This window comes from Macaca fascicularis, chromosome 15, assembly GCF_037993035.2.
Source record: "Macaca fascicularis isolate 582-1 chromosome 15, T2T-MFA8v1.1".
Classification (NCBI taxonomy): Eukaryota; Metazoa; Chordata; class Mammalia; order Primates; family Cercopithecidae; genus Macaca; species Macaca fascicularis.
Window position 1 is genome coordinate 12,072,624 of NC_088389.1, and position 27,519 is coordinate 12,100,142.

Consider the following 27,519-nt stretch of genomic DNA (forward strand, 5'->3'; position numbering starts at 1 on the left):
CCTAACTGGGAGACAAGTCCAGCTGTGTGCCCCAAAAATAGGTTTGGTGAGCATTTAGCCAGCCTCTGTCTCACTAACTGATGTGTACCATTTAAACCCATTCATACAAAACACCGTAAATGTGTTCATGGGGCTGGGCACAGCGGCTGACACCTGTAATCCCAGCACTTTGGAAGGTTGAGGAAAGAAGATCACCTTGAGCCCAGGAGTTTGAGACCAGTCTAGGTAACACAGTGGGACCCCGTCTCTACAAAAAATTTAAGAATCAGCCGGGCATGGTGGCGCACACCTGTAGTCCCAGCTACTCAAGAGGCTGAAGTGGGAGGATCGCTTGAGCCTAGAAGGTCAAGGCTGCGGTGAGCCAAGATCACACCACTGCATTCCAGCCTGGGAGACAGAGCAAGACCCTGTCTCAAAGGAAACAAAAAAAGCATACATGGATATATTTTTAATAGAGAAAAATCTGGAAGGAGTACATTAAACTGTTAACTCTCATGAGTCAAAGTGGGACTCCCAGTTTTTGTTTTATATATGTGTTTGCTTTTATTTTTTAAATAATAAGCACATATTTCCTGTGAGATTTAACAATTTAAAGAACTGTAAAATGATAGTACATTGCTCTTTAGATGCTAAGCAAATGGAGTTTAGAACTCTAGATGTTCACTAGGGGGCAGAAGAGATGTGTGTGTGTGCTTGCGTTCGCTGTTTGCTTATCACTGCTTACCAGGTTACTGGCACAATTGCATCATTCATCAGGTCATCTGTAAGGTTTGCAAACTTGTTTGAGGAAATGACAGCACCCAGGTCTCTCACACTAGCAGACATCAGCTGTGGGCCCAATAATCTCATATTTTCACCAATTTTTGATTACTGTGGTAAAATACACATTACATAAAATTTGCCATCTGAGTCTTTTTTTTTTTTTTTTTTGGTAGAGATAGGATCCCACTATATTGCCCAGGCTGGTCTCGAACTCCTGGGCTCAAAAGATCCTCTTGCCTCAGCCTCCTAAGTAGCTGGGACTACAGGTGTGCCATACCCAGGTTAGCTTAGCCTTTTTTGAGTGCAGTGGTATGAGCTTGGCTCACTGCAACCTCTGCCTCCTGAGTTCAAGCAATTATTCTGCCTCAGCCTCTGAGTAGCTGGGACTACAGGCACGCACCACCATGCCCAGCTAATTTTTGTATTTTTAGTAGAGACGGGGTTTCACCACATTGGCCGGGATGATCTCGATCTCCTGACCTCATGATCCGCCCACCTCGGCCTCCCAAAGTGCTGGGATTACAGGCATGAGCCACCGCACCCAGCCCACATTAGTCATTTTTAAGTGTATAGTTCTGTAGTATTAAGTGCACTCGTGTTGTGCAATCATCACCACCGTCCATCTCTAGAACTCTTTGTATCTTGTAAAATTGAAAGTCTGTACCTATTAACCAGTCACTCACCATACTCCCATACCCCCAGCCTTGAACAACTACCATATTACTTTCTGTCTCTATGAATTTCATTATTCCATTTTAACCTGATCCTCGAGGCTGTGTGGTTGCCTTATGGGTCATTATAAAAAATGTGTCTGTTTCATACCAGCCTTTGAGTACACAGAGATCTAAGAGGTCTTCTAACTGGCCTGAATCCCTACTTGTGAGAAAAAAGGCCAAAACTACCATGAAGCTTATCTGCTGCCTGTTCTGCTGGAGTCAGCCTGAAAGATCCCACATTTAGATAGTGGAGCAATGACCCAGACATCTCTCCTGGCCTTTCTAAGGATCTCTGTGGACATCTCTTCAATTTCATGGGCATGGACACCAGAACAGGATTCAGCTGTTTGGAGGCCCAGGGCATGGGGGAATGTGGGAGCCTCATATTCTCCGTAATAAATAATGAGCAAAATCTCCATAAAAGCATAGCATCGTCTGGGCATGGTGGCTCACGCCTGTAATCCCAGCACTCTGGAAGGCCGAGGTGGATGGACCACCTGGGGTTCCAGACCAGCCTGGCCAACATGGTGAAACCCCATCTCTACTAAAAATACAAATTAGCCAGGCATGGTGACGCGCACCTGTAATCTCGGCTACTTGGGAGGCTGAGGCAGGACAATCACTTGAACCTGGGAGGCGGAGCTTGCAGTGAGTCGAGATTGTACCATTGCACTCCAGCCTGGGCGACAGAGTGAGACTTTGTCTCAAACAAACAAACAAATAAACAACCAAAAAAAATGACGTCACTGATCCCATTTAAAGTCACTGAAACATTTGCCTTCTCTATTTGGACTTGCCTGAGGCTCCAAATTGAAAGGAATACCTGCACACTCAGACAGCACGGTAGGCACCCACAGCTGGAACATTCCTTATAGCTGGTTCCTGGAAGAGTCCGTTGAGACTTGAAATCTCTGCCCCCAAACACCCCTGAGGCTCTTGGAGACCAGTATGTAGGTCTTATTTATCTTTGTTTTTCTCATAAGGCCCAGTACACTAAAGACATACAATCGATGTGGATTGAATTGAATTGAACCCAAGATCAAGCATATATGTAAAACACTGTGGGGAAGAGGTATAAAGAGAAGTTTGAGTTAGGGAATTTGTAGCACGGTGGTTAAAACACGAGCTCTGAGTGGGCTGACCTGTGTGAGTTCCAGCCACACCGCTTACTAGAAATGTATCTTCGTGTCTCCCACTAAGCCACGTGGAGTTAAGATGAGCCATAGAAGGCCGGGCACTGTGGCTCAAGCCTGTAATCCCAGCACTTTGGGAGGCCGAGACGGGCGGATCACGAGGTCAGGAGATCGAGACCATCCTGGCTAACACGGTGAAACCCCGTCTCTACTAAAAAATACGAAAAACTAGCCGGGCGAGGTGGCAGGCGCCTGTGGTCCCAGCTACTCGGGAGGCTGAGGCAGGAGAATGGCGTAAACCCAGGAGGCGGAGCTTGCAGTGAGCCGAGATCGCGCCACTGCACTCCAGCCTGGGCAACAGAGCGAGACTCCGTCTCAAAAAAAAAAAAAAGATGAGCCATAGAGGATGTAGGTGTATGCCCACGCTAAGCCCTCCTTTGCTGAGAACTGGACCCACGAGTGTAGACTCTAGCAGTTGTGTTTGTACTGTGTAACCGTGTTGGGAGCCCGATTCTGTCACTGTTCGGGACGCCACTATGTAACCCGCACAGACCTAAGGGGACTGAACTAAGGGGGCAAACGCGGGAATAAAACACAAGAGACAAAAGAGCATATTTGGAAGAAGGGGTCAGGGGACACCTTGCCTCTAGTGGACAAGGACTCTGAGCTTTACACAGCTCCCCGTATTTATTAGGCAAAAGAGGTAGTGAGAAGGGGGGTGGAAGAAGGGGTCAGCTGCTCAGTCCAGAGTAGGCTTGTAAGACTGCATTCCTCAAACAACCGGCTCTAGATGTCACAGTAGATAACCTTGGCTCCAGGGAGTGATGGCATCCAGCAAACCTTCTGTTGGTAGGAACCGTCTGATGAGTTTGCTCACATCCTGCATGCATGATAAACACTTTCCTGTTTGATCGTATAGCCTCCAGTGGAATGCTGAGTTGGTCACGTCGCTCAGGTCTTCGGTTCCCTGAATAACCCCACCCACCTGGCCAGACCCAATTGGGCCAGGGATGGACCACTGACCCCAGCCGGGCCAATCAGCTCATCTCTCTTGGAACCTGGGGTTGTATTGAGCATCCTTAGCGAGTCTGGTCTCATGGCTGAGCTGGGGAAGGAAGCGGCCTCAGGGTGTGTGGGAAAGTGATTGTTGTGTGCAGTTCAGTTTCTGGCAGGTGTTGAACTTCCTGCCCTTTGGTTCTACCTTTGAGACAATCATTTTTTTTTTTCCCCAATACATTCCCCTTTGCCAACAATAAGTAGGTATCTACAACCCGTGACCAAACAAACACTCTCTTATCTAGACCCTGCCCTCCCGGGCTTCGTGTAAGGATTGAGGCAGTGACTGAGCAGAGCCCAGCCACAGGCAGCCCTCAGGAAGTGTCAGCCCTCATTGCCATGACTCGTGTTAGTAATGGTTTCACCTCCTCCTCTGATCTACAGTGGTGATGTAATGAAGCAATACTCTCTGTCCACAGGGAACGGACAGTGGTGTCTGGGAATTCAGGCAGGTGCATGCCAACAGATCCCACCAATCCAAGCTGAGGTGGGCCCCTGGCCACCAGCCTCACTCTGGCTGTTTTCTACCCTAGTCTCGTGGAATTCCTGTTGTCTGAATAGCTGAGTGTTGTCTGCAAACGCAAGAAGAGGATGTGGCGCTTTTGCAAGGGGCCCCATCTAAAATAGTCTCCATGAGCAGGCTCTGGGCCACCTAACTATTTCTTCCATCTTCCACTGTGGCATCTGGAGAGCTGCTAAGGTAGAGTGGTCACCTGGCTCACCCCATCCTTCCCTGGGATGTTGGACGAAGGCCTGACAGCACCCATCCAAGCGCTGACTTGAGCCCCTTCCCTCTGCTGGAGTTGGTGCTGCTGCAGTACAAGAGCCTGGCATGATCCCTTGTATTAATAGGGCTTTATTTTTTATTTATTTATTTTTATTTTTTTTGAGACGGAGTCTCGCTCTGTAGCCCAGGCTGGAGTGCAGTGGCCGGATCTCAGCTCACTGCAAGCTCCGCTTCCCGGGTTCACGCCATTCTCCTGCCTCAGCCTCCCGAGTAGCTGGGACTACAGGCGCCCGCCACCTCGCCCGGCTAGTTTTTTGTATTTCTTAGTAGAGACGGGGTTTCACCGTGTTAGCCAGGATGGTCTCGATCTCCTGACCTCGTGATCCGCCCGTCTCGGCCTCCCAAAGTGCTGGGACTACAGGCTTGAGCCACCGCGCCCGGCCAATAGGGCTTTATTTTCTGTTATCTTACAATTTATTTTGTTTTCAGACATAGGTCTCACTCTATTGCCTAGGCTGGAGTGCAGTAGCTATTCATTGGTGTGATCATAGCACCCTACAGGCTTGAACTCCTAGGCTCAAGTGATTCTCTTGCTTCAGTTTCCTAAGTTGCTAGGCTGTTCCACAGCCTCTGCTCCCAAGCTTTCTTACAATTGGCACAATTCCTAGGCTGGCCAAATCACATATTCTACCCCATTCCTGCAGTCATTGGCTTGGGGATAGACGTGTGACTCAAACTGAGCTAATTAGAGTCTGCCATGGGGCTTTCTTTGACACAATGAGGAAAGAGATCCTCTGTGTCCATTGCGGTTATTAAGCAGGCAGGTGACAGGCCCAGGACTGCTGGTGCCCAGCTTCACCCTTTGCTGCCTTGTAGAGAGAGATGGCCTGAGAAGGGAACCAACACAGAGGACCAATGGCCTTGTTCCAGAGCCTGGGGTTAGCTGTGTTTGGACCTAGCTGTATACCTGATTTACTAATTATGATCTTCAAAAAATGCCCTTCATGCTCTAAGCAGGCAGAGCTAGGTTTCTGACAGTGAAATCAAGTTTCCTAACCAGTACTGGAGGATGACCCTGTTGGGGTGTGTCAGGGAGGGATTCTCTATAGACATGACAGTGAAACCGAGAAGCGAAAGATGACGGGAACCAGCCAGGTGGAGAGGAGGGGAGAGAACATTCTAGACAGCAGGAGCAGCTCATGAGAAGGCTCCAAGCCAGCAAGAACAGGGCTGTGGGAATCCGTTTGCTTCATTACCTTGTGTGTGTTCTACTATAGTTATAAACATATTTGATGAATAGCCTTTATTAAATAAGTTCTGTGACTCTGATTTACCATAATGTCCATTTGCTAAGTACTTTGTTGTTTGCGAATCTCTTGTCATTGGATATGTCATAATTTATTAAATATATTTGACTGTATTCTCACAAACCCCTGACTGCACCTAGTAGTCCTGCAGTCTAATTTTCTACTTTTCACCCAGGATTTTGGATTTTAAATATTGGCTTTTCTCAGCTCAGAAGCCTAGAAGGGTTGGGGACAGCATTGAGAGTGTTTTGGAGTTGGGCCTGGGGCCAGGGACCAGTTTTGTCTGGTGATGCATCTGCCAAGAGGGCTGAACAGAGCCACCCCGGCTCAGAGCATCCATTCATCAGCTAGAAGAGGGAAATGAATGTGTCAATCTTTGGCTTTGCCTTTGACCCCTAGAGGACTGCAACTGATGAAATGATGGGAAATTTGGCTGCCATCTATGACCAGCTCCTTTTTTTTTTTTTAAGACGGAGTCTTGCTCTGTCACTCAGGCTGGAGTGCAGTGGCACGATCTCGGCTCCCTACAACCTCTGCCTCCCAAGTTCAAGTGATTCTCCTGCCTCAGCCTCCTGGGTAGCTGGGATTACCAGCGCGCACCACCACGCCTGACTAATTTTTGTATTTTTAGTAGAGACGGGGTTTCACCACGTTGGCCAGGCTGGTCTCGAACTCCTGAACTCAAGTGATCCATCCGCCTTGGCCTCCCAAAGTGCTGGGATTACAGGTGTGAGCCACTGCGCCCGGCCTGATCAGCTCTTGGTTGTGGAATGGGTGACCCTTTAGACTGTCCAGGGGAGATGGGAATAAGAATCTCTCACAGCATTAACAGTTTTTTCCTCCTCCCTGCACCTCCCCCAAATCCTGTCCCCATCACCAGGCTATTTAATGTACTTATTTTTGGGGAAATAGGAGGAAAACCTAGCCCAGGTGGTGTGTGCTACTTCTTTGTATTCCATCTTGGACCAACGATAGCAAGCAGGTAGCAGATTTCCCCACACTGGAACATCACTTGTGTTACTCATTTGTTGTTTTTTTTTTTTTTTAGACGGAGTCTCACTCTGTCGCCCAGGCTGGAGTGCGGTGGCCGCATCTCAGCTCACTGCAAGCTCCACCTCCCGGGTTCACGCCATTCTCCTGCCTCAGCCTCCCGAGTAGCTGGGACTACAGGCGCCCGCCGCCTCGCCCGGCTAGTTTTTTGTATTTTTTAGTAGAGACGGGGTTTCACCGGGTTAGCCAGGATGGTCTCGATCTCCTGACCTCGTGATCCGCCCGTCTCGGCCTCCCAAAGTGCTGGGATTACAGGCTTGAGCCACCGCGCCCGGCCCATTTGTTGTTATTTACTACTTGTATTATAGGATTTAACTTTGACTTCCCAGCTAAGTTGTGAACTCTTTGGAGAGAAGCACCAATTGTGCCCATTTTTGTAGGGCCCACAGCACCCGAAATTGTACTTAGCCTTAGCAGATCCTTTGATTCTTAAATGACTTTTCTTTTTTTTCTTTCTTTCTTTTTGTTTTTTTAAGCCAGGGTCTTCCTCTGTCACAGTGCGATGATGACTCCCTGCAACCTCTGCCTCCAGGGCTCAAGTGATTCTCCCACATCAGCCTCTCAAGTAACTGGGACTACAGGCAGGTGCCACCGCGCCCGGCTAATTTTTGTATTTTTAGTAGAGACGGGGTTTCACTCATTGCCCAGGCTAGTCTTGAACTCCTGGGCTCAAGCCATCCACCCACCTCAGCCTCCCAAAGTGCTGGGATTACAGGCATGAGCCACCTTGCCCAGCCACGACTTTTTTTTTTTGAGACGGAGTCTCGCTCTGACACCGCCAGGCTGGAGGGCAGTGGCATGATCTTGGCTCACTGCAACCTCTGTGTCCTGGGTTCAAGCGATTCTCCTGCCTCAGCCTCCCAAGTAGCTGAGACTACAGGTGCGTGCCACCATGCCCACCTAATTTTTGTATTTTTAGTAGAGATGGGGTTTTGCCATGTTGGCCAGGATGGTCTTGATCTCCTGACCTCGTGATCCACCTGCCTCGGCCTCCCAAAGTGCTGGGATTACAGGCGTGAGCCACCGTGCCCGGCCACGACTTTTAATGAACTCATTTCCACACTAGAAAAGTTCCACAGCTGAGCCCCAGGGAGCCCATCTGGGTGTCAAATAAGCAGGGCAGGCAGGGTGTGCTGTGTCCCTGAGGGAGTTGGGCCCAGGTCAGCATGGGGGCTCTAGGTCTCAGGGAACATTTAGGCCTGAGTGGGGCCGACCCCAGCCCTGGACAGGTGGCTGTCGCTGACAGGGTGGCTGAATCCCATGTGAGGGGCTGGGGTGAGGAATGAATCCTCCGCCTTGGCATGGACCTTGGGCCAGCAGAGGGCTTTCATGCCAGAGTGGAGTCATTCCCTGGCCTGGAGCCTCTGGGCTGGCAGGAGGTCCTATGAGGCCACTCCCAGGTCCTGGTGTGGGGTCTCCCGTTAAGAAGGGGGTGCGGGCAGGGCGCGGTGGCTCACACCTATATGTAATTCCAGCACTTTGGGAGGCCGAGGTAGGTGGATCACGAGGTCAGGAGATTGAGACCAGCCTGGCCAACATGGTAAAATCCCGTTTCTACTAAAAGTACAAAAATTAGCTGGGCATGGTGGCATGTGCCTGTAATCCCAGCTACTCGGGAGGCTGAGGCAGGAGAATCGCTTGAACCCGGGAGGCAGAGGTTGCAGTGAGCCAAGATGGCGCCACTGCACTCCAGCCTGGCGAGAGAACGAGACTCGGTCTCAAAAACAAAAAACAAACAAACAAAAAGGAGTGCTGCGTTGGGTCCTGGTGAGAGTGAATTCCAGGCCCTGGCGTGGAGCCTCTGGCCCACAGGGGATGCTGGGTCTGGGATGATGCTAGGGTTGGGTGGGTGTCAGTTCCACGCCCTGAGGCGGAAAATCTGACCCAGGAGAGGTCTCTGTGTCTCTGGTGAGGGGGCAGGCCAGGCTCTGGGCAACCGAGGACCCTGGGTTGGAGCTGTCAGTCCCAGGTCTGGACCTGGTGACTCTAGTCCCACAGCAGAGGAATGCGGAGACCCAGGTAAGGTCGGCCCCAGGCCCCAGGCCTCAGGCCCCGGCGTGGGGACTCCGGCTCGGCAGGGGGCGCTGCGTCTCGCGCGTCGCAGCAGGAGGCTCGGGCGGCTCCGGGCCCACAGGGGGCGCTGTGGCGGTGCGGCGGGCGCCCGGCAGGTGGCGCTGTGGCCGTGGCCGCGGCCGAGGCCCGGCAGGCGGGCGGGCGGCGGCGCTGCGCTGCGGCCGGCTCGCGGGCCGGGGGAGCAGCGGCGGGCGCGCGAGAGGCGGAGCGGCGGCGGCGGCGGGCGCAGCGGGAGCGGCTGGGCCCGGGCGGGCTGGAGCGCGGTCGCCGAGCGGAGGGCCGCGGCCGCGCGGAGCCCGCCATGCCGGCGCGGGTCTGAGGCGTGGCGAGCCAGGGCCGAGGCAAGCGGCGGGCGCGCCGCCCCTGTCGCCCCGCGGCGGCCCGGCCCGGGCCCGATGAGCGGCGGCCTCGGCCTCCGGCGCAGCCCGGAAATGTCCGGCAAGATCGAGAAAGCAGGTGAGGCGCGGGCGCGGGGCGGCTCCCTCCGGCCGGGCCCGGCCCGGCGGTTCCGCCGCTACCCGGGCCGAGCGCGGGTCCCCCGGGATGCGCGGCCCTGCGTGCGCCGGGGCGGGGTGAAGCCACCGAGGCCTCGTCAGGACGCCTGGCAGACTCTCCTCCAGGCCCATTCCCTGCCGGGCGCGGGGGGAAGCGGCCGTTGCGGGGACGCCGGGGGCCGGGCCGGGCGTGGCCCCTGCAACCCGGGGCCGGGCGCGCGAGCCGCTCCGCGGTCCCCGGGAACTTCCGAAAATGGCTCGAGCCCCAGGCAGGGGAAGAACAGCCCGGGCCGCGTGTTGCTGCGGCTGCAACTCTCCGTGCCCGGCCTGGGCTCGGCGCTCGGAAGGTGAACTGAGCTGAGCTGTAAAATGTGTCATTTCTAACGAGCCTTGAGTTTAAATTTAACCAGACGCGTCCACTTCGGTTGCTTCAAAGGAAGCAGGCTGGATGAGTGGAGGCATTTTGAGGATACAGTCAAGTTTCCCCTCCCCACCCCGATCAAGCCCAGCCCTGCAAGGAGGGCAGGTGGGGGGCCGGTGGGTTGATGTAGATGATAAATCTTCATGCAGACCTCGTCTCTTTGTGTGTTCCTAGAAATCTAGGGGAGTTACCTTTCCAGTCCCTGGGTTTGCCTGTCCTGGAAATAGAGTCTCGAAAGATTCAATGACTGTCGCGCATATGGGGCCCCAGGCTTCATTAGCCTGCGGCACCTTGCAGGGCAAATGCGAATCCATGGGTCTAAGGTGAAGTGGGCGGGTGTTCCTGGGCTCCTGTACTGGGAGCGTGTCCTGTGGTCATAAGCTAAGTACCAGGTTAGCTTGGCGTCTGAGTTAGGGAAAGCAGATTTTTAGGGAGCTGCAAAGGAGGTCTGTGGCTTTGATTTTGGAAGTTGCTTGTGTTTCCTGGGTTGAATCTGGGATACTCTTGTGGGGTGAACCCCTGCAGCGGACCCACAAGGCAATATGACTTTTGCAGGCTGTGGTTGAAGCACAGAAGGACATTTTTGTAGGCTTTCTTGAGGGTTTACTATATATCTAACTCTTAGCACCTAAAAGGCATTGCTTCTTTAATTTTTGAAGCTAGTCTGTGAGAAAGAATATGGTCCCAGTTTTACAGGCTCAGAGAGGTTCAGTGAGTTCCGGCTGTCCAGCCAGCAAGAGGGCAGCAGGCGCCTAGGGTATTCATTCTCGGCCCTCTGACCAGAAGTTGGGGTGCTTTTATGAGGGACAGGGCGCTTGGATTCAGGTGCCATTTCTTGAGTATTTTTCTCACTGAATTTGAGCCCCCACAGCCTTGCCCAGTGACCATGAGTCGCCATCCTGTACACCTGCTGCTCCAGAAATAACTTGGGTTCATCTGTGCAGCATTTCTCAGGAACTTCTCGTATAGTGTCTGTCAGAATGGTACTGCTGGGAAACGTGGATTCTTTATTTTAGAAAGAACATTCACTGGGTTCTTTGATTATAAGAATATTCTGTGTTCATTGTCAAAACTTGGAAATCACAGAAAAGTAAAATGAACCACATTGAAAATCATCTGTCACCCAGGTACAGTGGCTCAAGCCTGTAGTCCCTGCATTTTGGGAGGCCAAGGCAGGAGGATCGCTGGAGCCCAGGAGTTTGAAACAAGCCTGGGCAAAATGGTGAGACCTCATTGCTAAAGGAATGGAAAAATTTAAAGGAAAAAATTACCTGTCATCCCATGAGATGCTCTCCACAGCCCAAACCACTGGGAATGAAATGACTCTTCAAGTTCTCTGCTATTGGGAGAAAGACCTGAGGCCAGTTCATTTCAGCATAGGTCGTCCTTGGGCCTTTTCTGGGCACCGCCTTCTGCTAGGGAGTTGTAGATGCACGTGCCTGTTCCCACAGAAGCTTGTCTGACCTCGCACAGTTCCTAAGCTACCCAGGCTGCCAGACCGAGTGACCGTGCTGCTGCGGGCACGGTGAGAGAGGGCCTTCATCAGTGTGGGAATGAGGAAGACTTTGGAGGGGACAGTGTTTGTGCTAGACTCTGAAGAGAGGGCTGAGATATACCTGGTGGAGACAGGGAGAAAGAGGAGAGGGGGGAAGGAGTGACTAGGAGCTGCGGAAGGTGCGGGAGGAAGATGCGTTTTTTTTTTTTGTTTTTTTTTTTTTGAGACGGAGTCTCACGCTGTTGCCCAGGCTGGAGTGCAGTGGCGCGATCTCGGCTCACTGCAAGCTCCGCCTCCTGGGTTCACGCCATTCTCCTGCCTCAGCCTCCTGAGTAGCTAGGACTACAGGCTCCCGCCACCGCGCCCGGCTAATTTTTTGTATTTTTAGTAGAGACGGGGTTTCACTGTGGTCTCGATCTCCTGACCTTGTGATCCGCCCGCCTCGGCCTCCCAAAGTGCTGGGATTACAGGCTTGAGCCACCGCGCCCGGCCAGTGGAAGATGCGTTTTGTGAGAAGCAGAAAAAGTAAGACAGTTCTGAGATTGGCAAGACCAGGGTCAGGACCTCGCCTGCAGATTGGGGATCACAGACGTGGAGCTGGCTGGAGGTCCAGCCTCCTTGCAGAAGGTCTTTTGCTGTGGTTCATAGGAGTCGTAGCAAAAGATTACAACAACTGCCAAGGAAGACTGGGGTGCTCCTGGAGTGAGGATGACCTTGGATCCTGGTGGCCTCTGCTGGTCATTCTCAGTGAACTGCCCTTTGCATTTCAATGAGATTTTGTTAGGTTTCTGTTGGAGATTTTTTAATGGACTCCCCACTAGTCAATCTCCAGAGGAGTATTTGATTCAGAGGGGAGGCCCTTAGGTGAAGTGGCAGCAGAGCCTGACACCTGGCAAACAATTGTGACTGGAGTTTTGCTGTTTTCTGTTATCTCAAAGCAACAGAAATGTTGCTTAAATATGTTCATAATCTCTTCTCCCTGAAAGTAGAAGGACCAGTGTTTTTAGTTCTCAGTGCTTAAGGCATCCAAGGTTTTTTGGGTGAACAGGAAACTCTCTCACATCCCATATAGTGTGCAGCTCTAGCCTGTTCCTCATCCCGCCCCCTTGCCTTGCCTGATACCTCTGTGCTGTGCAGGACGACTCTTAACCCCCTGGGGGAGATCTTTTGAGTCATTGCTGCTCTTTGGAACATTTTCTTCCTCATGCAGCAGTTCTTGGCTGGGGCAGGGCCTTGAGGGGTTCATCCATACCTATGTATATCCTCAGAAGACACACCAGGTCATAGGCCTCATGTCTGGGGGTCCCAAGTGCCATGGAGAATCAAGACAGTCTGGGCCAGAGGGTGGCACAGGGACAACTTGCTGGGCTGGTGGGAGCCTGTCAAGTGAGGCCTAGTGGAGAAGGGTTGAATTTGGAGGGCCAGGAAGAAGCTAGGGTGCAGGGGAGGCTTTTCTTGTTTTTTTTTTTTTTTTTTTTTTTTTTTGAGACGGAGTCTCGCTCTGTCGCCCAGGCTGGAGTGCAGTGGCCGGATCTCAGCTCTCTGCAAGCTCCGCCTCCTGGGTTCACGCCATTCTCCTGCCTCAGCCTCCCGAGTAGCTGGGACTACAGGCGCCCGCCACCTCGCCCGGCTAGTTTTTTGTATTTTTTTTAGTAGAGACGGGGTTTCACCGTGTTAGCCAGGATGGTCTCGATCTCCTGACCTCGTGATCCGCCCGTCTCGGCCTCCCAAAGTGCTGGGATTACAGGCTTGAGCCACCGCGCCCGGCCCAGGGGAGGCTTTTCTAAACTCCACAGTGCTTCCAGAGATGACGAGAAGGTGGGGAGTAGAAGAGAGATGGACAGATTAGGGCGCTCCCAGGGTGAGCTTGTGGGCAGGTCTGCAGCGTAGAAGAGGCTCTTCCCTAGGAGCTCAGAGGGACTCGTTCTGGAAGACTGATGGGAGATGTATGCAACTGTGTAGAGGCTGCTTTGGAGAACAAATGAACATGGTTCTGGTTGTGCAAGCAGTTACTGTGGTTCTGTTTGCTCACGTGTCTTCCAATAGAGACACTGAGCGAGGAGAGTTGATACCCTCACGTTTCTGGAGCTTGAGCGCCGACTGGCAGCCACGGGCTGGATTCAGTCCACAGGTATGCTGGGTTGGATCTGTGTGTGTTCTTGAGGAAAAAGCAGAAGAATCGATGGTCAGTATTGAAAAATCAGGAAGTCACTCAACAATCTCAAAAGCCAGGTTCCTGATTCCCTTGAGAAATGAGAATCTCTGGTAACCCTGAGACCTTGTTCCTGACTACAAGGCAGCTGTGGGTGGGTGTCAGGTGGCGGCCACTCCCACGGAGCCCCTCACCACTCCCACAGCCAGCCACACCTCCGACGGCCCACTTGGACTTTTGACATTTGCGTTTGCATCCCCTCCCCGGAGAAATGATTCACGTTTGTTTGTTTTTATCTGGACTTTGAAACCTTTGCCCCATCCCTTCGTTGACTCATTACTCCATCCTTCATTCATCAGGGATCGAGCACCGGCCCCATCAGGCTCCGTACAAGGCTCTGGGGACTCAGTGGTGAACTCAGCAGATGTTGCGCTGCCTGCCCTGAATACAGGCATCCTCTGTGTGTCACAGGGTGGGCAGGAAGGTGGCAAGGGATCAGACTTGTAGTGGGGAGGGATAGTCAGGAAACTCCTGTGTTCCTGTGACAAAATGGGACTTAAGGTGAGAGGTAGAGGATGGGTCCAATTAGCTGAGCACAGGCTGTGGGGTAGAGGACCAGTCTCCTGGGGTGGGAGCAGACCGAGGCCTCCTTAGCTGGAGGGAAGAAGGTCCCTGGACTGCATGCGTCAGTTTCGGTCACTCATTCCTTTCTTCCTTCCTTCAGTAGCTTCACTTGTCACCTACCTCACAGAGCAACCTCCTAAGGGCCTGGAGTTGTTCTAGTTCTTGGAACACAGCAAAGATCCCGGCCTCCTGGGCCATACCTTCTACCTGCGCTGGCCATAAGTTAAGCAATTTGGTATATATATTTTTATAGTCCCTTTCCTTCCTCTCTGTGCTCCCAGTGAACCACAGGCTGGCTGGGAGTTTCATCATTTACTGGACCCTCCTGCCAGCACTGTAGCTCCCGTCACCTTGGAGCAGTTCACTGGGCCTGGTAAAGTGGCCGCAGGCTTGCCCAGCACGCTGCCTGAGGACAGAATAAATACGGTGTCTCATGCTCAATGTGCTATGGTTTCAAATGTGTGAAGATGCTTTTATTGTGAATCAAAAAGAAATTTACAATGACTGCATTCGTGGTCACTTTTTTGTCATGATGTATTTTCTCGGAGCAGATGCTAAGAATACAAGTCCTATCATGTGGGGCTGCACATTTTTGTGGCCTGAGAAAGAGGTCCTCTTAGATTGGCAGTCACTGTATTTCGATCAATTTTAAACTCTTCAAATTTGTACTTCCTTTTTCCCCCATAGTTAGGAATTTTTGTGGTCAAAGTGTACTCAGTCAAGCAATGCGACATTTTGATGGCACCTACTCCGCTTTCTTTCGCTCACCTTTTTAACACTTACGGAGTGCCTCCTCGTTGGCAAACACCAAGTGATGCCTCGTGGCAGGGAACCAGCAGGAACCTGTCCCTGGAGGCCACAGTCCAGGGGTAGAACCAGAACGATCTTGAACATTTCTGCCATTTCCTATGGTTTTCAGAATGCACTTATAGACTACCTCATTTTATTTCATCCTCACAACAGCCCAGGGGGTGAGAGCAGGGCTGAGTACCCCTCTTTTACTCCTGAGGGCAGCTAAGGCCCAGGAAAGTTTGGTTTCTTGCCCAAGGTCATGCCCTAGAGAAGTGGAATAGGGAACCAGCCCCCTTTCTTGCCTTTGCAGAGCACTTGTTAGCGCCTCCCTGGTTGCTGGGGAGACAGTAGCTTTCTGTCTTAATTCTTCTTCAGGCTTCTCAATCTCTTTTCTGATGTTTGAAAAAAAAGATCTACCGGTGAAATTAAGGGAGGGCCACTACAGTCTTTAGGCTGCGTCTGATACTCATGATACTAGTCACATTAACAATGCTGTAGAGAGATAAGAAATAACACTAACACCAGCTAAATGTGTTTTTAGAAAAAATCAACCACAGCAACCCCAAATGTTTCCTGGTCTCTAGAGCAGCTGTTGGCAGAGGCGGTTTGAATGGGATTCCTTGTAGCCAAGAGACCTTGTAGGAGGTCTGTAGAGATGAGTCATGTGTGAGCTTGCAGAAAAATATCTCCCAAAGTAGCCCGGATCGGAGATTGCCTTGAGTGCCAGGCTGGGTCTTACCTCAGGCCAGCTGAGCGTGTTCCCTGTGGCCAGGATAAGATCACGCTCTGGAAAGAGGACAGGCCTGACAACCCGCCGCCTGCCCCACCCCGCGGCCGCCTCGCCGCCGGGACAGGTGTTCCTCTGAGCCGTCACCCGTCTTGCCCTAAAGGCTGTTTTATGAGTAAATAAATAAAACCCACCGTTTGTGAATTATTAAGGGATCTGTCATCCAGCAGGCCAGTCATCTTAGTTTCTGGTCATCTGTTTGAGAACGTCTGAGTTGTGTCCTTGGGTGATTCGTACCCTTTCCTGGGGCTTATTTTCCTCATCAGTGCCAGGAAGGAGTGGGACTCAAAAGGAATGCTCCTCTGTTTGTGTTTTTAAGCTGCAGCCTGCCCCCCCCCCCCGACTTTTTTTTTTTTTTTTAATTTTGAGTTCTGGAATACATGTGCTGAACGTGCAGGTTTGTTACAGAGGTATACATGTGCCATGGTGGTTTGCTGCACCCATCAACCCATCATCTAGGTTTTAAGCCCCGCATGCGTGACTGCAGGCCCTTTTTTATACATAAGAAGACCATTAGGTAACCACTAATGGGGAAGCCTCTTTGAATGCCGTCCTTCCTGCTTAGCCGTGGCGGAGGCTCCTCCTTGGACCCTCCGCCCTAAACACAATGTGAAAACCCACTTCCTGCATGTTCTCACAGCCTCCCCTACCAAAATCAACTTCCTCTGGGCTCTTTGTGCCTTCTCTTCCTCTAACAGGTACTAAATTCCATGGAAATGCCCCAGATCAGTGCTTGAGTAGAATGATGTTTAACTCATTCAAAATCAAAGCCCCGGTTTCCTTTCTGCAAGTTAAAAATCAACAAGTGAAACGTTAAAGAGATCATTAGCTGCGTGAGGGAGTGTGCCTGTCTACCGCTGTGGTGCCATCACGGGGCCTCGAACGCAATGGGTGCTCAATAAATAGTTACTAAAAGAATGAGTGGATTTCGTTAATGTTATCATAGAATGAATTTCAGTTTCTGGTTCCAAGTCTCAAATTATCTTTAGATGTAGCTTATTCTGGTTTTAAATAGCCAATAAGGATGTTTCTTGGTACATTAATAGGACCAATATCTGATGAGTGGTGTGCAATTAGTTGGGGGTTCTGTGTTAACCATACACCTTGGTCAGTGTTTTCCTGTAGTCCTCTGAACATTAATGATGAAGTTAGGATCAAATTCCCAGAACACTGTTGGGAGAATGCCAGGACACCGTGAAGGCTGAGCCGCCACTCGGCTCTGACGCTGCATCTGTCAGTCAGTGCATGTTCTTTGAGCTTCCACTTGTAGTGACTGCCTGGTTCTTTGGGATACTCAGGAGCAAAGCACTTGTAGGCAATGCTCATTCTGCCCTGTATTTACAAACCAAGGCCTGTGCCAGCTCTGCTCAGCCTGACACCCATAGTGAGCACCGTCCCAGGAATCCCTGTCCCTACTTGTTATTTATTTATTTTTTTCAGTTGGCCTTTCAACGTGATTTAGGACTAGCTTTCTGCAGCATTACTGTCTTTTGCCAGAATAACTGTGTGGTGTGTGCTGTCTAGGGCTGGGGTGCAGGCTGTTGGTGTGCCTCTGGCTCCGCCTTCCTTCTTTGTCAAGGGGCATGGGCAGTCTTTCTTGCTACTTCCCCTTCTTCCGTGAGGTACAGGGGAGAGGCTCACCTGAGTGTATTAGAACTCTGCTGTCTGCTGGTCACAATTCCTCTTTGTCCCACTTTCTTCTTCCATTCGTAGTTTGAAAGACAGGTGGCAGTTCTCTGAACCCACGTCCCACCCACCCTGCCGTCTGGACTGCTGCTTCCTGGAACACCATGACTCCTGTCACAGCTTAGACCTCTGTCCCCATCAGTCCCTTAGCAGCAGGCTTTCTCTTTGCTTTTCACTGGCTTGCCGGAACCACATAGTGACTTTACTGCATATTAAGTTTTGTGATCAGGCAATTCTGCAGTGCTTTTAAAGCATAGAAATGGAGCACTGAGCACAGGATGCTGTGTGGGTTTGCCCAGGGCTGGGTTCAGAGGGCCGGATTTCAGGCATTTGCTCTATAGCTTTTTAAAATTTGTGCCATTGGTGTGGACCTGGCAGATGCGATTCCCAGCCACACACTGTATTGTTAAAAACGGAGCAGGAGTGTGACGCTGGCAGTAATTGAGAGAAGGAAAGACACGGAATGAGAAGAGAGGACAGCTGACAGCCAGTGGAATGTGACCGTGTTAAATAGCCACTTAGCTGACCCCAAATGAGCAAACAAACAAAACCCCTGGTTGGAAACAGTGGTTGTGTTTATTTGCTGGTTATCATGTGCTCCCATCCTCCTTCAAGTGATGGTTCTGAATAAATAGATGGATGATTGTTCGTGAGTCATGGAATTGGCTACTCTCAACCCCTCCTTTCAATAATAAATACAAATAATAGTAGTAGCTGATGTTCATTAGGCACTTACCACGTGCTGTGCCAGGCTCGCTTCTGTGTGTTTTACACTTGTGGTTGCATTTAATCCTTTCAATAGGAGAAAGGTACTGTTAACTGTTCTCATTCTGCAGAGGAGGAAACTAAGACACGGAGCTTAGTCTTTGAGATCTGAAAGAGTTAAAATTTACACATAGTCATATACTGAGTTGGGGCAAAGTTAGGACTAAAGCCCATCAGACTATTCCCCATGCATCTGTATTTTCATTGATTCTGATATCATTCTCTTGGCTTTGTGACGTGGGTGAAAATGAGCCTTCGCGTTTCCAGGGACCCCTCTGCCACAGAGGCAGCTGCTGCGCTAACAGGATACCCCGTCATCCTGAGGGTTCCTTTGAAAGACAGCTCTCCTTCTGGCTGTCCTGCTGCAGCTCACAGGGGACCGCGGAAGCCTTGCTTCTGGCTGGGTGACGGTGGGCAAATTGCTTCATCTCTCTGAGCCTCAGCTGCCTTTGTTGTAATTTGGTAGGGTAGATAAACCCACCCCAGAGCCCTTTCTAATGCTGGTTCTTCTTCTTCTTCTTCTTCTTTTTTTTTTTTTTTTTTTGAGATGGAGTCTCTCTCTGCTGTCACCCAGGCTGGAGGGCAATGGGGTGATCTCGGCTCACTGCAACCTCCCCCTCCCAGGTTCAAGCAATTCTCCTGCCTCAGCCTCCCAAGTAGCTGGGATTTGAGGCACCCGCCACCATGCCCGGCTAATTTTTGTATTTTTAATAGAGATGAGGTTTCACCATGTTGGTCAGGCTGGTCTCTCTGGCCAGGCTGGTCTCGAACTACTGACCTCATGATCCGCCTACCTCAGCCTCCCAAAGTGCTGGGATTACAGGCATGAGCCACCGCGCCCGGCCCTAAGGCTGGTTCTTTGTGAGTCTCGACTGCAGTATGTGGACTTACTGAGGGTTGTTTTGTTGATGGTTTTTAATGGTAGTAAATGTTGGACAGCACTTAACTAATCATCAAAATAGGTTTTGAAACATTTTGTACAGATTAGTTTCTTTGTTGTTTTGGGCTTTGTTAATTTTGTTAGTTTGTTTGTTTGTTTCTTTTTTTTTTTTTTTTGAAACGGAGTCTTGCTCTGTCACCCAGGCTGGAGTGCAGTGGCGCAATCTTGGCTCACTGCAAGCTCCACCTCCCGGGTTCATGCCATTCTCCTGCCTCAGCCTCCTGAGTAGCTGGGACTATAGGCACCTGTCACCACGCCTGGCTAATTTTTTTGTGTTTTTAGTAGAGACCGGGTTTCACCGTGTTAGCCAGGATGGGCTCGATCTCCTGACCTCATGATCCGCCCACCTCGGCCTCCCAAAGTGCTGGGATTACAAGCGTGAGCCACCGCGCCCGGCCAATTTGTTTCTTATCGTAAGGTATTGCAGTTGCACAAGAATTTTTCCCGGATGAGGACGATGGCAGCTCACATTTATTATTTCCTGTGTTCCAGGAATGATCCTAGGAGCTTTACCTTCAGATATGTGTGTGATTTAATTAATTCTGTCCTTATAAAGAGTCAGCAATGGCAGGTATTGTGCCAATTTGACAGTTGAGGAAAGGGAGGCAGCAAGAGGGAAGTGACTTGCCAGGGTTGGGTTGTGTATTGCTGAGAACTGGAGTTTCAGTTCTCTCCCCTTCCTGGGGTCTAGGACTGACTTGACGGCACCACCACTGCCTTGGGTTAGAATGTACTCTGGGGTTCCCCCTGGGGCTTTCCAGCTCTCTGTAGGACTGTTAAGGTGGCACCACATCTGCCTACAGATTTATGAAGAAGCCCCTGGTTTCTCCATTATTGAAGTGGCTTAAAAAGTACATTTGCTGAAAATATTGCATGAGAATCTGCTTTGGAGAAACCTCTCACAGATGGCACAACAGTGGGAAGTGGCCCTTATGAGTTAAAGTAGTTCCGTCCATCCGCCCACCCAACGCTGGCTGTCACTGAGTGTCGAGCAGCCTGCCAGGGAGGAGAGGGTACTGAGAAGGCTGAGGCGTCAGTGCCCTTGGGGAACTGACAATCAGCCACCACCTGTGTTGTGCACAGGAGACTTTTGATGTTAACTCTCACACCCTCAACCATGTTACAGGCAGCATGAGCCTGAGCTGAGAGTTGGGAGACCTGCCTCATGGCCCCTGGGTCTGCACCGAGGTACCGGATCAGTCCCCTTCCCCAACCCTGTCTCTCCATCTGTGCGGTGAGCCGGTGCAGAGCAGTGACTTGAGAGCATGTGCTTCAGGTCCTCCAGCTATGGCTTTAGATACCAGCCCTCCTGTGTCATTGTTGTGGGATCTTGGGCATGTCACTCTGTCTTGTGAAAGCCTCAGTTACTTATCTGTAAAATGGAGAAAATCCTAACAGTACCTGCCTTATGGCATGGAGGGAGAATGAAATGAGATGATGTGCGTAAAGCGTTTAATCAGAGTCTGGACACATGAGAAGTGCTCGATAAACCTTAGCGTTTGTTCTTACATCAGGTGGCCTTCTCCTCTAAAGTGACCATTTCTTTAACAATGGTAATCTGGTAACTAAAATTCAAACCTCAGTACTCACAGAGAAGGGGAGGTCCCTGGCTGTTGAGGTATTTCCTTTTAGGCTGGTTTGTTCTTTCTCTTTCTCTCTCTAAGAAAGCTGAAGTCCAGGGAGGAGGTTTCTCCAATTAAGTAATAAACTTTTGAAGTGATCACTTGAAGTGATCACTCATAGGACGAGTAGAGGGCAGTTCATTTCAGCTACACGTGTCCCAGTGCATGCAGGCAGAGCATGAGGCCCTGATTTTCATTTGAGTCTCTCTGGAAGGAATGGGCCTGTGCTTGCAGGCTGTGGTATATGTCAGAGCCACAGCGGGGCTGATACACCAACAGGTATATTTTTTGCCCTGTCTCAAGAGACACCTCCCCAGTTTCTCCTTGCGGAGTGACTCTCGGGGATTAATTAAATTGTCTTCGTTCAGCTCTGGAGGTGAAATGATCACAGAGTGTTGCGTTTGTGACAGTTAAAAACCACAAGACATTCAAGGTCCTCGTGTACCAAGTAACGTACAAATTGCATTGAGCACTGCAAGAAGGGGGATTTCATACCCTTTGTTTTTCTTTCTTGATTAATTTTCACAGTAAAGATAAATTCAGAAATGCTGTTGTGGTGTTCTGAGTCTTCCTTAACCCCTGCTCCACGGGGAATTTCGGGTACGTGAAAGTAAATGTGTGTAGTCTCCTTGCAAATTTGTCCATGCAGCTAGCATGAAGCACAGTGCTATTTGCAGAGAGACCAAAGCCCAGTCAACCCTTTTCACTTTCTGTAATCATTTCGTCCTGGAGCTACAGAACCTCTCAATTAGCATAACCACACTAATTTGTGCTTCTGCCTCAGCTTGTCAAGAGTGCCTTCCAAATATTAATTCTCTGAGCTCATCAGAAAACCAAAGGCACAGATCAAAAGCATGCTTTTCTGCATGATCTGTCCTTGTTTTTTTCTGTTCACGAGGAGCTTTCTCTATTAATTACCCTAAATATGCAAGGTTATAGAATGAAGCTTTTATATTTGACAAGTAAGAATTGGGCTAGGGACCTGGATTACTGAGACTCGGGCTAGGGACTGCCCTTGCTACAGGGGTGCCGAGTTCCCTGGCCTCAGCTTGGCAGGAGAAATGCATGTACTGCTGAGGAAATTCTGTAGGCTAAAGTCATGGGGAGCAGGTGAGTCACAATCGCCAGAAATGTTTGGACCTGTGACATCTTTGGGCGATGAAGAGGGAACCAGCTTGGCACTGCCACAGACACACCGTGTCCTCTGGGGCAAGCCAGGATTCCCTCCTGGGCCTCTGAACCCCACTCTATAATTTGAGGGCCTTGAACTGGAACAGAGGTTCCTGAGCTTTTTAAGATCATAGGTCTCCCAAGAGTCTGATGGAAGCTCTGTGGACCTTGTCCCCAGGGAGAAAGATTCATTATGTGTGGACATGTTTCTGCCAAGCTGTAAATTCCCACTACTATATGACAAATGAGAATTTGCAAATACCCAGGGTCTTGGAAAGATCAAATAGAATTTTTGTTATCTGAAACAATCAGGACTTAGTTCAGTCAGATCTGAGTCCGAGTGACAGTAATTATTCCTTCCCGGAATTTGGTAAGGATTCTGTGAAATGGGGCTTGTAAGCTGCTGGGTGTAATGCCTGCACAGATAAAAGGGGGAACCTCTCCCTTATGAGTGAGGTTTTAAAAAAATTGATGTATAGTAAAATTGATGTTGTGGGGATATACAGTTGTATTTGTTGTTTTTCATTTGTGGTGGGGTCACAGTGTCACCCAGGCTAGAGCGCGGTGGTGCAGTCATGGCTCACTGAAGCCTCAACCTCCTGAGCTCAAGGAATCTTCCACTTCAGCCTCTTGAGTAGCTGGGACTACAGGTGTATACCACCACACCCTTTTCATTTTAAAAATTTATTTTTGTAGAGACAGGGTCTCCCTATGTTTGCCAGGCTAGTGGGGTATAAAGTTTTGTGCGTTTTAACACGTGTAGATTTGCGTAACCACTACCACATTCAGAATACAGGCCAATTCCATCACCCTGGGGAGAAAAGCCTTCTTGCCGCCCCTTTGCAGTCATACCCTTCTCCCACCCTGGCAGCGTGGATCTGCCTGCTTGCTTTCTTTTTTTTCTTGAGACACAGTCTCGCTCTGTCCCCCAGACTGGAGTGCAGTGGTGCCACCTCGGCTCACTGCAACCTCTGCCTCCTGGGCTCAAGCGATTCTCCTGCTTCAGCCTCCTGAGGGGCTGGAATTATAGGCATCCACCACCACGTCCTGCTAATTTTTGTATTTTTAGTAGAGACGGGTTTCACCATGTTGGCCAGGCTGGTCTCTAATGCATGGCCTCAAGTGATCTGCCCGCCTCAGCCTCCCAAAGTGCTGGGATTACAGATGTGAGCCACCATGCCCAGCCAGCATTGATCTGGTTTTTATCTATACCTATAGATTTACATTTTCCAGGATACCATGTAAATACAACCATGGAGTGTGTGATCGGCCTTTTACTCTGTACTGACTTTGAGACTCATCAGATTGTCCTTTTTATCCCTGGTTCATTCCTGTTTATTGCTGAATAGTATTCTGTTGCATTGACATAATAACTGCTTATCTGCATGAGAATTTGACCTTGGCTAACTATCTGTCCATTTGCTAGAAATAGACAAAGATGGCACAGGACCAACAAAAAACAACCCAATTTTTAAATGGGCAAAAGACTTGAATAGGCATTTCTCCAAAGGAGATATACAAATGGCTAATAAACATGTCAAAATATGCTCAACACCACTGATCATTAGGGAAGTGCAAATCAAAACTACAGACAGAGCTGGGTACAGTGGTGCATGCTTGTAGTCCCAGCTACTCGGAAGGCTGAGGTAGGAGGATTGCTTTAGACCGCAAGGTCAAGACTGCAGTGAGCTCTGATCGCACTGCTGCACTCTGGCCTGAGTGATAGAGTGAAACCCCGAGAAAGAAAATTAGCCAGGCATGGTGGTGCAAGCCTGTAGTCCCAGCTACTTGGGAGGCTGAAGCAGGAGGATTGCTTAAGCCCAGGAGTTCTGGGCTGTAGTGCACCGTGCCTGCCGGGTGTCTGTACTAAGTTCAACATCAATATGATGACCTCTGGGACTACCATGTTGCTTAACGAGGGGTGAACTGGCACAGGGTAGAAGTGGAGCAGGTCAAAACTCCTGTGCTGATCAGCAGTGAGATCTCACCTGTGAACAGCCACTGCACTACAGCCTGGACAGAATAGTGAGACCCCCGTCTCATTCATTCATACATGCATATATACATACATACATACTTAAGTACATACCTACCTACCGCAGGGAGATACAACCTCACACCCATGAGGATGGCTGTTTTCAAAAACACAGAAAATAGAGCTTGCAGATAGCTGAACAGGTGGCACACCCGGGGAGGGCATGGAAGCTCCGTGCCCCTTCTCGCAGGCCCTGCCCAGTGCAACTCTTCATCTGTGTCCTTTGTAATATCCTTTTTGATAAATGGGTAAGCACAAGGCAGATGGAATTAACAGACTGTGGCTGCTGTTTGTAAACAGGGTTTGCCAGTATCTTTGTGTCTTTTCGGGGGACGGGCCCTCTTTCTGCAACAAGGGAGAGCAGAATCGCAAGATCTTTAGGAGGGACCTTGACATTTCCTGTGACAGATTTCAGTATTGCTGGTCAGAACTCATTTCATCCATCAGGGTTGCCATAGGCTTTCTCTCCAAGTTCCTTAATCATCTTTAGCCTTCCTTGGATTTACCAGGCCGTGGATGCTGAAAGTAACAATCCTGGTGTTTTAGGAGAGGAGTGGACTTTTTTCCCATGAACCCTATGGGAAGTCTGCTGCTTCATATGTGCATATGGCCTTCCTGAAAGCATGTCTGAAAATTGAATATCAAACCTGTATCTTAATAATACACTGTCAGCCGGACACGCACACAGTCCGATGAGTTACCTGAGTAAGGACGAAGATCTACAGCTTTGGCATGGCCACTCACCTCTGTCTTCTCTCAGCAGTAGTATTTTATGAAACCTGTGTTTTTCACTCGTATCAACTATTCCATTTTCTCATTTTCACTACTTTTTATAAAATATTAATGGCAAAATATAATAAAGCAGTCAAACTCTTTCCACAGCAACAATCACTGCCACCACAGCAAAAACACCCCACGGAAAATAAGTGTTGTAGAAGATGTGGGGAAATCTGAACACTTGTGCGCTGTTGGCAGGACTGTAAAATGGTGCAGCCATTGTGGAAAACAGTATGGCAGCTCGCCAGAAAACTAAAAATAGAATTACCACGTGATCCAGCAAAGTATATACATACCTATGGGTGTGTACACAAAAGAAGGGAAAGCAGGGACTTGAGGAGACGTTTGTGCACTGTCTCTGTAGCAGCATCGTTCACAACAGCCAAAAGATGGAAGCGACCCAGGTGTCCGTCCGTTGATGAGTGAATGGATAAAGAAACGTGGGCTGTTCAACGGGCGCAGTGGCTCACGCCTGTAATCCCAGCACTTTGGGAGGCCGAGCCAGGCAAATCACAAGGTCAGGAGGTCGAGACCATCCTGGCTAACACGGTGAAACCCCATCTCCACTAAAAATACAAAAAAATTAGCCGGGCGTGGTGGTGGGCGCCTGTAGTCCCAGCTGCTCGGAAGGCTGTGGCAAAAGAATGGTGTCAACCTGGGAAGTGGAGCTTGCAATGAGCCGAGATCACGCCACCGCACTCAAGCCTGGGCGACAGAGCAAGACTCCGTCTCTAAAAAAAAGAAAGGTGGGATGTTCATGCGTGGAATATTATTCAGCCTTAAAAAGGAAGGACTTTCTGACATATGTTCCAATGTGGATGAACCTTGAGGACATTATGCTAAGTAAAATAAGCTAGTCACAAAAAGACAAATACCACATGATTCCACTAGACCGTGAGGTGCCTACACTAGACAAAATTATAGCAACCGAAGGGTGCTGAGGTGGCTGCCAGGGCCTGGATGGAGGGAGGAATGGAGACTATTTCAGTTTCGTAAGGTAGAAAGGTTCTGGAGATGGCTGCTGGTGGTGGTGGCACGTTATGAATGTTACTTATTACCACTGAAGCATACACTTTAAAATGATTAAGATGGCAAATGTTATATGTACTTTACCACAGTTTTTTCAATGTTTGTATAATTACATAATTTAATTTTAAGTATCTTTTAAAATTATTTATTTATTTATTTGAGACAGCGTCTCGCTCTGTCACCCAGGCTGAAGTGCGATGGTGTGATCTCGGCTCACTGCAGCCTCTGTCTCCCGGAGTCAAGTGATTCTCCTGCCTCAGCCTCCTGAGTAGCTGGAGCTATAGGCGTGCACCACCACACCTGGCTAATTTTTGTTTTTTTAGTAGAGACGGGGTTTCACTATGTTGGCCAGGCTGGTATCAAACTCCTGACATCAAGTGATCTGCCAGCCTCAGCCTCCCAAAGTGCTGGGACTACAGGTGTGAGCCACCATGCCTGCCCCCCGCCCTGTTTTTTTTTTTTTAAATAGAGAGTTTTGCTCTGTTATCCAGGCTGGAGTGCAGTGGTGTGATCATGGCTCACTGCAGCCTCAAACTCCTGGGCTCAAGGAATCCTCCCGCCTCAGCCTCCCAAAGTATTGGGATTACAGGTGGGAGCCACCTTGCCCAGCCCATGAAGCTTTTAATCCAGGGCAGATCCCGCACCTCTGGATGGGGACCCAGTCATCTTGGACCTGGGCCTTTCAGTGGTGCTGGGCTCCTGCTGTCCTCTGGCAAGCTCCCATTCCCATCAGGGGCCGATGGAAGTCCCTGGGAGCCTAAATGTCTAGTTGAGCTCCAGCCCCTGGTGGTGATGCAGCTTGGCGCGTAGTTAGTGCTTGGCTCACGTCGGCTGTTAATAAAGACTCTCAGGCTCTGCAGTGGCTTCCCTCCGAGGGCTCTGCCTGGATCCATCAGCGGCACTTACTCTCTCCGAGTTGACAACACAGATGGCACTTACTCCAGAGCTGTTTGGCAGGATTCCAGGCTCTCGCCGCATTCTTGAGAAGGTATCACTGGCTTGGGGGAGGGGAAAAGAGAGGACGATGTAGGCAAAAGCAAGATCAAGGCCCTCTCCAAGAATTTTCCAGCCTGGCAGGCCCTGTTAGGTGGCACGGTACCGCTGTGTGAGTGGGAGCGCCACCTGGAGTTGGCCACGATACGGTCTCTTTTCCTACGAGTATCGTTAACATGTATCTCTACGAATCTGGGTGATAACCAATTACCTTGGGGTTTTTTTGACACTAAGACACCAACACATGTAAGACATGTAAGGTGTTATCGATTTAATGTTTCTCAGGAAACAAAGGAGAAAATACATTAGCAGGTGGATTATAAAACGCACCTTGATTTCAAAAGTGAAGCTGTGAAAAACTACAGTATCCAAGGGAGATTGATTTTGGGATGCCTGGTGGATACCAAAATCCACAGATGCTCAAATCCCTGATACAAAATGGCATAGTACTTGTGGATAACCTATGCACATCCTCCCGTATACTGTAAATTATCTCTAGATTACTTACAATACCTAATACAGTGGAAATGCTATGTAAATAGGTGCTGTACCGTCTTACTTAGGGAATATTGACAAGAAAAAAGTCTGTATGTGTTTCAGTTACAGACACAGCCATCCATTTTTTTTTTCCTGAGTATTTTCAATCCTCCGTTGGTTGAATCCACAGATGCAGAACCCATGGCTGCAGAGGGCCAACTGTATATGACTTAGAACAGGGAGATACAGTATAAGCCACTGACCCATCTTCAAGCGGATTTCTTCGATGCCTGTTCCGTACAGTCGGTGGCAATAGATGCCTGGAACGCTGATAAAGAGGAAGTCAGGTCTCCTGCCCTCATGAGCTTGCTGTGACTGGGTCCAAGTGCACCCCTCCAAATAAGACTTCGCCTTTGACTGAAGGGTTGGACTCTGG

At 49.9% G+C, this 27,519-nt stretch overlaps 1 protein-coding gene and 1 long non-coding RNA gene across 9 annotated transcripts in view; both read left to right on the plus strand.

Moving 5' to 3' along the window:
* The first annotated feature begins 8,945 nt into the window (after nucleotides 1-8,945).
* Nucleotides 8,946-27,519, plus strand: part of RAPGEF1 (Rap guanine nucleotide exchange factor 1) — a 159,641-nt gene continuing 141,067 nt past the window's right edge. For 3 of the 8 annotated variants that reach the window (XR_012424236.1, XM_045373971.3, XM_045373972.3), the window contains exon 1: nucleotides 9,071-9,280. Coding sequence is in view for 7 of the 8 variants with exons in the window: in XM_045373971.3 (XP_045229906.2) it covers nucleotides 9,220-9,280 (61 nt within the window). In the remaining variant the exon portion in view is untranslated. Of the gene's footprint in view, nucleotides 9,281-27,519 lie in introns of all 8 variants that reach the window. The other 5 variants (XM_074016222.1, XM_074016224.1, XM_045373973.3 and 2 more) reach the window with 3 other exon arrangements.
* LOC141408594 (uncharacterized) lies at nucleotides 11,691-13,706 on the plus strand. Its single transcript, XR_012424241.1, has 2 exons — nucleotides 11,691-12,682; nucleotides 13,012-13,706. It is a non-coding gene; the product is annotated as an uncharacterized lncRNA (long non-coding RNA).